A 9,783-nucleotide genomic window follows, 5' to 3' on the forward strand; every position below is an offset into this window, starting at 1 on the left:
TTTCTTTTTTCTGCACGACCCTTCCCCCACCCCTACCCCCACCCGCAAAATATTTTTTAACTTACACATTTTAAGGTAAAAGGTTTTTAATGCAAGATGAGCATGGTTCTAAAATATGGGTCAAGTTGGGCGGGTTGGGTTATGACCAATTATTTAGCCCATCTTAGCCCAAGCACACTTTAGGCTGGGTTGGGAAATGACCCATTTATTGACCTAACCCATCTTGACCCGCCCAAATTCAGCTCAACCCGCCCATTTACCGCCCCTAACTCCCACTAGCACATACTAGTAAGATTTGGAGGTGTGTGTGTTTTTCTACACTATTTGACTATCATTTTTTTTCTTTTTCTCCCTTTTTTCTCTTTCTACACACCCTCCATACATTAAAGTTTATCGGCTAGTGACCTTTTTTCAACTATTAGTGCACCAAAGGGCTCTTCCATGGTTCCACTCGAAAGCTACTCCCTAATCTTTCACCTTACTTCTTTTAGCGACTAAGTGCCTTAGGAGGTTAAGGTTCAACGATCTCAAATTAAGAACAAAATAGGGGTGTGTCTTGTAATATGGGTGCCAAACAAAAGGTCTATAGGCTCAAAGGGGCTAGCAACGGAAAATTTTATCTTCAAGTGACAAGCATATCTATGATCAAGCAAGAAACGTCTATGCCATCTCCTAGATTAGCACAACTTAATGATTTCGCTTCGAGTAATACACGGGGCAAGTTCTAGACCACACAGGATAGCATAGAGGACCAAAATACCTCACACACACAGTGCACATGACTCAATCAGGAAGGTTCTATTCAACTCTCAAGTCAAGCGACCACATATAATTGAGAAATTTAAGCAATAATGCACTATGTAGCATACAAGTCGAACAAATGAGAAAAGGCGTCACAGAATAGGCTACTTATTTTACTCAAGCATCATAATTCAAACCAAATGGACAGGAAGATAGATCGCATGTCATAAACTAATATGCCAGCACCAACATGTCACTAGGTATCTCAGAGCAACTCAATTTCTTCCTAACCTACTCCTAAAAAAAAGTATCCGATTCGAGCTACACCCTTGGAAGAGAACTGGTGCCCAAAGAAAAACCAAAGGATACTACCTAATTATCCTAAAACAAAACAGAAAAACTTTTTGGTATTTTTAATCGAACTTTATCCCTCAAGAAAATTGACAGATCCATCGTCCGGAAAAGTCTAAGTTTTTTCTAATTTTTTTTTGTTTTTTTGTAAATTTCTTTTAAAACAAACAAGACTAAAAACTAGACTAAGTAAAAACTAATAAAAAGAAACAAATTGATACAAGTTATACAATGTACATCACAAGCAGTAGTTCTTCCACCCCACACTTATCATATGCATAGTCCCCGATGCATGTAAAAATGTAAAACAAAGTAGGGTGAAAAGAAAACTCCCTGCTAGTCGGAGTCCTCCTCCTCAGCATGCCCGCCATCCGCAACTCCGGGCGCATCATCATCAGGTCTTAGAGGCACCAAAGCCATGGGCCCCATGACATCATCACCAATCTCATCCTCCGTGTCGGAGCCTTTGTAAGTGGTTGCGCCCTCCAACGAGTGAACGGGGCTTCCAGGTGCAATCCCTAACATCTCTTTGGAAGAATGCATACGCTCCTCGTCTGATACACCCATCATGCTCATGAGTACATTTAAAGAATTATAGAGATACCTGTTGAAGTTCTCGTCTCTTTTGTTCCGTGCTGCCCGAGTGAGCTTAGACGTAGTCTCCAACAAAGATATTATGTCCAACAGCCCTTTAGGAGCCTCCACCACCTCATCATACCCTAGGTATTCCGGCACCTCCCGGGAGAGCATATACTGCGTGAGCAAGTTGCCAAAGAAAAAACTCTTAATCTGCCACCCAAATAGTGTGCGGGCCATCGCCCCCAGCATGATCTCACCCACATTAATGGGTCTCCTAGTCATAAAAAAGAATATCACACACGCTCGAGCTCGAGTGCATTCGCTGTTGTGTTCAACTGGCATGAGTAAGGCCTGCACGAAATTCTGCCACATTTTTGGCGGTTTTGTTGAAATCAGAGCAAACCATCTAAAGATGGATATCGCCTTGCTTTCTAGTCACTTGGCATTTGAATCGACGCCAAAAAAAGTGTGATGTATCACCGTGTAGCTTGGGCTTTTGACAAATTTCTTTAGCCTCCTCGGGTCGGAGTTCTCAACCCCCAAAAATTCACACAAGGCCAGCTTATTCAGTGACACGTCTATTCCATGGACATGTGACCTGAACAAGTCCGTAGTTGGCGTACAGTTCCAGCACCATGCTCAAATTTGCATGGCTGGGGCATTCTATGAGTTTGTCCATGTTCAATGCTCGCAACCGGCCAAGCACGTCCGGGAAGTTCCTTTCTAAAGCTTTCACATTAATCCCCATCTCGGAGACGTACCACTCATATGGCACGAAGTCCCTATGCCATGCGATAGCAGCATCACTGGTTAGTTTCAAATGCGGCCTCGGTTGCAATGGTGCCTGTTGTGATCCCTCGGCAACTTATTTCCCCTTAGCTTGCCTCGAGGATCCTTCTCCTTACTTGCGTTTTTTGGGCGCGGGGGCAGTGGTGGAGGACTTTCCTATTCCTTTGCCTTGTTTGCATTATCATGAACCATAGCAGCCTACAACACATATAAGCATGAATGTGAGAACGAATCAAGAAATCTGCCTAAGGTTGTCGCGTGAGTCAAAAATGACCCCACACTTAAAACCGAAGGCTCAATGTATTATACTCACAATCGTGGTCTAAAACGCACAAGTGTTGCACCAGAAGGCAATGGGTACTCAAGACTTCCCCATGCCACACAATAGCTAAAAGGCACTAATATGCCATACAAACAAGTGATTGATCATGGCGAAGTGATTAAAATCTCTGTAAGCAAGTGACATATGGTACTTAATTTTTACAACTATTACACTAAATTAGCAAATCCTACAAAGTGCTAAAACATACATAATATAGGATACATGGTGTGGGCGACTGTTATACCCCATTTTAACACGGATTGAATTAGAGTATAACCTATTGAAAGACCGAGGTTTAATTAAAGAGTCGCCACCTAATTATTTTAACGGTGAATTAGGACACTAGTTTTTGCTAAGTAATGCTTAAAGTTAACTCTATTTTATGGCCTACTTAACCTTTAAGACTATGGGTAAGGGCTCTAATTATTCTAAAGAGGAGGTGTTAGGCACTCCTTAATATCCGTTAATTACGGTCACCAGTCAAACTTAGGTTAATACAATAAATTTTAGAGACCAAAATATCATTTGCCAAAAAAGTGCTAAAAAAAGGTCATTGGGTTTGGTGGAAAGAAGCTTAAAAAATACTCTAAAATATAAACAACTGGAGATCCCATTTGAGCTCAAAAAGAACGGCTTTAAAAGATGTACTCTTTATAAAGATAGCTTCAGAACTCATACTTGCTAATACACTTAGTTTTTTCCGAAAGAATAATAACTCACGAATACTCATTTTCATCAATTTAAAAGACTTGACTAATAAAAAAATAGTTTGTATCGAAGAGACCAAGTACGGCCTTGAACGGAAGTTGAACATTTAACTGGACTTATTATCAAGTGGTTATATCAAATGAGTGAAAGGTTACAGATTTTAAAAGCCCTTTAAGTTAGGCGGTAACATTCTATATGCCGAAAAAAACACTTTAATAACTAAGTGAAGCCCCCAAATATGATAAAATTATTATTAATCCTTTGTTAACAAAGACTCAAACTGAAATAACTCAAATCACACAACAGAATGGAAATATCACTCCCAGAAAGTTCAAACACAATAAGCGCTAAAGAAAAAAGCTGCCATAGGCGAGCCCAAGCAAGTTTTGCTTGTTTTTCCCGCTATCCGGTGCATCTATAAGAGGGTGGAACGTGATGACTCCATGTTCAGGTAATATTGAGTCTCGAGTGAAACTCCGTTTTTGCTCCAAGTTCATATGCAAACAAAGAAAATAACAAGGAATTAGATGTGAAGATTTAACTCTAAATAATATAAAGTGAAACACAAAAATTGAGAAATCTTATTGCGTCTCAGTTCTAAAATGTCCAGAAACTTGAAACCAGTAGTTTGCTACATATAACAACTCTTAATATGGAGAGATATTTAACCATATAAATCAGTCAAGCAAACAAGACATGTTTTCTATTTCTTTAAGTTATCTCAGAATAGTAAATGTAAAACACTTTTACCTAATAGCAGAATCACTATAATGACGCATACTAGAATTTCATATAGGAACTCATATATGTTTCAATAAAGTGTTTTGAGTCCAATAAGCATGATGGATGAAGGGAATAAACTTAAAAGTACTCGGCTTCAAATAAGTCCTATAATCACGACTTATAGATCTCCTAAACATGATCTAATCCTATAGACATGATTACTATAATTTGAATGAGATTAAAGGGGCTAAAATCTCCCAGAGCAAGTAAACAAGATATTCGTTTATTTTATGTGACATTAAAGTGAATAAATAATGAGTAATCTTAAGTAACGAGCTATGTTACTATCTAAACATAAGGTCTTTAATCCTAACTTGTTTCTTTCAAATCTAACATATTGAATAGAGAAACGAGATCGCGAACCCTTTAACTTTAATAAATAAGATAACAAATCCTATGACATGATATCTAGATCGAGAGGCGTAAAATACGACTATTGTATGTTAATTAGAGATCTAAACTGAACTTGTAAATTTGAGCAATTAGCCGAGCATTTTTATTCTTATTCAAATAGCAGATGGCCAGAATACACCAACTCCTATGCACATGATTTATATCCGAGAATAGTAAGCAAGTTTAAAGTACTATTTCCACTAAACTACTATCATATACGTAGCCTATATTATTAGGATATCTATTAATCATATAAAGATAAATATAGATCAGAACTATCCCCTACTTTTACCCATTTAAACGAATAAGTGTAATAGCAGACTAGATTAACCTTTTTTTTGTACAAACAAATAAGCAAAAGAGTACTAGAAACATGATTTTGAATACATTGACAGCTGCTAAACTATGGCATTGCACACAAATAAGAGAAAATTCCGAAGCACATGGTTTCTAATCAAGATGACGACATAAATACAAATAACAAGAATCATATCAAAATTTTGTTTTTCGTGATATCTAGAATATGCGAAGAAAACGAAAGAGGAATTAGCCGCACACTCACGATACACACCAAAACAGGAATTCGTCTTAAACTTATGGAATCAAAAAGAAAATAAAAGACACTGACCTGCTTTGGTGCAGTGAACTGGGGTTGGGTTTTTCGATCTGCTATCGAATTCACCTTGAACTCGCTACTTCGGACGGCGTCCAACAATGATAGAAGATAAATTTCCTTGGTGCGGGAATGGAAACCAACAAAATCAGAGAAGAAAAAAGAAGAACGAACTAAATTTGGTTTATTATGGAAAATCAGTGGCCTATGAGAAAAGAGGAGGCGACTGATAAACCCTTGACTTGAAGGGGATAGAGGCGGCTAGCACCCATTAATTTTTGGAGTAAAATGGTGGCTGAATCTTGTGGGTTTAAAGAGAGGTGCAACGGCTCTAAAAGCTCTGCCCCAATATATTCCAAATGCAAGTATTTATAGGTGAAGAAGTAGGGTTCATGTTCCTGTTTTTGAAATTCAAAATTCCTTAGCAGAGAAGGATCACGGGTCGATCTTGGGCTTCCAAAAGAGCCGTTTGAATCTCTGCTCTAGTGATTCTCTGCATAAAAATCAGAAAGAAGGTACTTTGGTACCTTGTGTTGACTAAATCGTTGAAGACAAAAAAGAGACAAGGAACTTGCTCAAAAATGGAAAGGACAAGGTTTGTCCTTGGCTAAAGTAAAGTTTGACTTTGCATAAAAACGAAAAAAAGAGAAGAGGAGTGAGGAAGATGGTAGGAACGGCTGTGAAGAGAAAATAAAAATGAAAGGGAGAACCTAGTTATGTTTTGGGGCTGATCTTGTTGGGCTCGGTTTTGGGCTTGAGAGGAAATAATTGACGAGGAAACATTGGGGCCTTGTATTGGCCGAATTTATGGCCCTGTTCTTTCTTCAAATCAATTTCCTTTGGGTTTCTAATTAACTTCTTTTAGTCATATTATAATATATTAAGTAGATATTAATAATTATATTAAAATACAGTAATAATAACAATACTAAGGATGTTAATAATAAAATTGATAACAATAATAATACTAGCAGCAGCAGCAGCAACAACAGTAGTAGTAGTGTAGTAGTAGTAGTAGTAATAATAATAATAATAATAGTAATAATAATAATATAATAATAATAATAAGGCAAAATACATAAACGATCCCTTTAAGTTGTCCTCAACGGTCACACAAACACCTCAACTGAGCCCATTTTCAGTTGGTCATTTCAAGCCTTCAATAAAGTAGGTCAATTAAACACCCGACCTCATCAGCCCACCTCGTGTGAAATACATTCTCGGATTCATGTCAAACGAACAAATAAGAAAATACCATGTGTAATTTTAATTAAAAAATTTGCCACCTATTATAAAACAAAAAAAAAATCAATAATAATAATTTAAAAAAAGAAAGAAGAACAATAATTATGAAAAAAGCTCCTTTAATCACCATCTCTATGAATCACCGCCGGCCATTCCTCTTCGTCTCCAGTTTTCTTCAGCAACTATTTTCTCTTTTTCTCCTTAATCACCATTTTCAATTCCATACCTCCCCCTTTGATTTCCTTTTTTCCAGATTCCTTCCCCCTTATTTTTATTTCAGATTTCCTCATCATCCACCTTCAATTTAAATCCCCAGCCCTCACCCGCGTTAACCAACCCATTGTGTTTCAAGCACCACCACCATTTTTGCCACCTTGGTAGTGATGTGAGATTGTTTGGGAGCTATTGAAGGTGATTATCATCTTGGAGAGGTTGAATTTGGTAGAAGTGGATCTGAAAATTTTTTGGTGGACCGTGGTACTGAGCATATTTGGCTTCTGAAATATTCATATTTTCCTTAATTTCAGAAGTAATTGAGCCTATTTTTCATGGACCAGTCAATGTGGCGGTCACAGTTGCCGTAAATGAAGAACAAGAGAATAAGATTGATATGATATTACCATTGTTCTAACAAAGTATGATTTTTTTAACACAAAAAGGTGGACTTATCTTCTTTAATGTAGTAGTCGACTGGATTTATGCTCTGGTGGTTGGGCTGCCCTTTTATTGGTGGATGGTGAGTTGTTTTGTTGGGTGGTGCGGTGGCTGGAGTGACCTTTTAGAATTGTTGGTTGATGGAGCGGTCGAATGGGGGTGGGGGCAAACTTTAGTTAGTATTTTAAGTCCATTCACGCGCTGAAATTGGATTGAGAAACACACAATATGACATGTCAGCATGAGGTGTTTAGTTGACTTATTTTATTGAAAGCTTGAAGTGTCCAACTGAAAATGGGCTCACTTGAGGTGTTTGCGTGATCGTTGAGGACAACTTAAAGGGGCCGTTTATGTATGTTGCCTAATAATAATAATAATAATATAATAACAATAATAATAATAATAGTAATAATAACAACAACAACAACAACAATAGTAGTCGTAAATGAAAAAGTATTTGATGTATTATTAACTTAGAAGCTCAAGGAAATTAATTGGAAGAATGGAGGGACAAAATTGGATGTCAACAGTGACATGTGTACATTGAAACCAAGCTCCCAAGTATGTAAAATAATCCCCACACACCCCACACTTAGCCCGATATCACATACAACTACACTCAGTTACTCAGACTTCACCGATGCACGAAATACTCATTCAAACATTTTAACAAATACCTTGTGGGCATGACGTTTGTGACTTTAGTTTAACAATGGTGGAACATGGTGGCCCACCCAAATTTCAAAGAAGTAGAGGAAATTCTATTTTACTACTCCGTATATAATACAACCACGAACTAATTTTGTCCCACATTCGGACCACCCACGTAGAACAAGTCTTAAAAAGCAACTTAGGTGCAAAATTTTGGGTATTAGGGTATTTGGAAAGTGGGATGTTTATTATCATCTACCTATTAAAAGAAGAAGAAGAAGAAGAAGAAGAAGAAGAAGAAAACATACCTGTAGGATTTAGGATGAGAGCAAGAGAGGAGCTTGAGAAATTTGAGAGAGAGGAGGTAGAAGGGTCGCGACAGAAAGTTCCACCGTGAGAGAGAGATAGAGATACGGGTGTTTGGGAGGGGGGTGTTATGTTTTAATTTGTGTTGGGGAAGGGTATGTGTTATAAGGAGGGTTATAATGTTAGTATAGATGGGTATATGGGTCGGGTTCTATGGGTGTGGACATTAAACTAATAACAAAAAATAAAACCAAAAAAAAAAAATTTAAACTCACCTGCACCCCCTAGCGCAGCGTCCCACGCTAGGCCTGGCGCTGAGGGGCTTCGACATTTTGTAACAGGCGCCCCAGGCAGCATGGGGCGCTGGCCTGGGCGCTGATTCGCGATTTTTTTTGAATTAAAATAACATCTCGATCCCCCGAGCACTTTATATATCCAATTTACATGCCCCACACTATTCTACCTATAATTTCTATGCATACAAAGAGAATGCAAACTCTAGTCGATTTAAACTACAAAAAAAATTAAAAAGCTAAGCTATGAAAGCAATAAAAATTGGGTTTCCTCCCAACAAGTGCCTGATTTAACGTCGCGGAACGATGCAGGACCTCGCTTACTCATCAGCGAGTATTACTTTGGTCTTCTCACGATCAATGATTCCTCCCCAGTAGTGCTTGACTCTGTGTCCATTCACTAAAAATTTCCTTTCTCCATGTAAAGCGCGCAACTCAATTGCACCATAAGGAGTGACTCTCACTACCTCAAATGGACCTGACCATCTCGATTTTAACTTCCCAAGAAACAACTTGAGCCTATAATTGAACAATAATTCCTGTTGGCCTGGTTCGAAGTGACGTGGCTTAATACGCTTGCCATGCCGTCTTTTCATTTTCTCTTTGTAAAGCTTAGCATTTTCATAAGAGTGCAGCCTGAACTCATCTAACTCATTCAACTGCAAGAGTCTCTTCTCGCCCGCGACTTCAAGGTCCATATTCAACTTTTTAATGGCCCAGTACGCCTTGTGTTCAAGTTTAACAAGCAAGTGACATGCCTTCCCATAGACAAGCTTATACGACGACGCCCTAATTTGTGTTTTGTATACAGTTCTATATGCCCACAAGGCATCATCTAACTTCGCAGCCCAATCCTTCCTATTAACACTCACCGCCTTCTCCAATATTTGCTTTATTTCTCTATTGGACTCCACTTGTTTGCGGATGATATGCCGTGGCAACTCTATGGCGGACTCCATATTTAGGTAGAAGGTTGTTCAACAACCGATAGCAAAAATGTGTCCCATCATCACTACTAAAGGCTCGTGGAGTCCCAAACCTCGAGAATATATTCTTCTTAACAAACGCGGTACCACCATGACATCATTTGTTGGCAATGCGATCGCCTCTACCCATTTTGACACGTAGTCAATCGCTAGCAAGATGTATTTGTTTCCTCTGGACAATGGGAATGGTCCCAATAAATTATCCCCCACACGTCAAAAATCTCGACCAGCAGGATGTTATTCAAAGGCATCTCATGCCTCTTTGTGATTGTTCCTATTCTCTGACATTGGTCACACTTCTTAACAAATGCATGAGCATCCTTGAATAATGTTGGCCAAAAGAACCCAGATTGTAATACCTTTGCAGTT

At 38.4% G+C, this 9,783-nt stretch overlaps 1 protein-coding gene across 1 annotated transcript; it reads right to left on the reverse strand.

The window, feature by feature from the left end:
• Positions 1 to 8,748: 8,748 nt before the first annotated feature.
• Positions 8,749 to 9,387, reverse strand: LOC109216096. The gene has a single exon (XM_019380225.1). It carries the CDS (start codon positions 9,385 to 9,387, stop codon positions 8,749 to 8,751), a length of 639 nt encoding a protein of 212 aa, XP_019235770.1.
• Positions 9,388 to 9,783: the final 396 nt, after the last annotated feature.

The sequence above is a fragment of the Nicotiana attenuata genome, unplaced genomic scaffold, assembly GCF_001879085.1.
Source record: "Nicotiana attenuata strain UT unplaced genomic scaffold, NIATTr2, whole genome shotgun sequence".
In the NCBI taxonomy this organism is placed as follows: Eukaryota; Viridiplantae; Streptophyta; class Magnoliopsida; order Solanales; family Solanaceae; genus Nicotiana; species Nicotiana attenuata.

Excerpts from the sequence above, each read along its gene's own strand:
- LOC109216096 (XM_019380225.1), bottom strand. The coding sequence starts at position 9,387 with ATGGAGTCCGCCATAGAGTTGCCACGGCATATCATCCGCAAACAAGTG.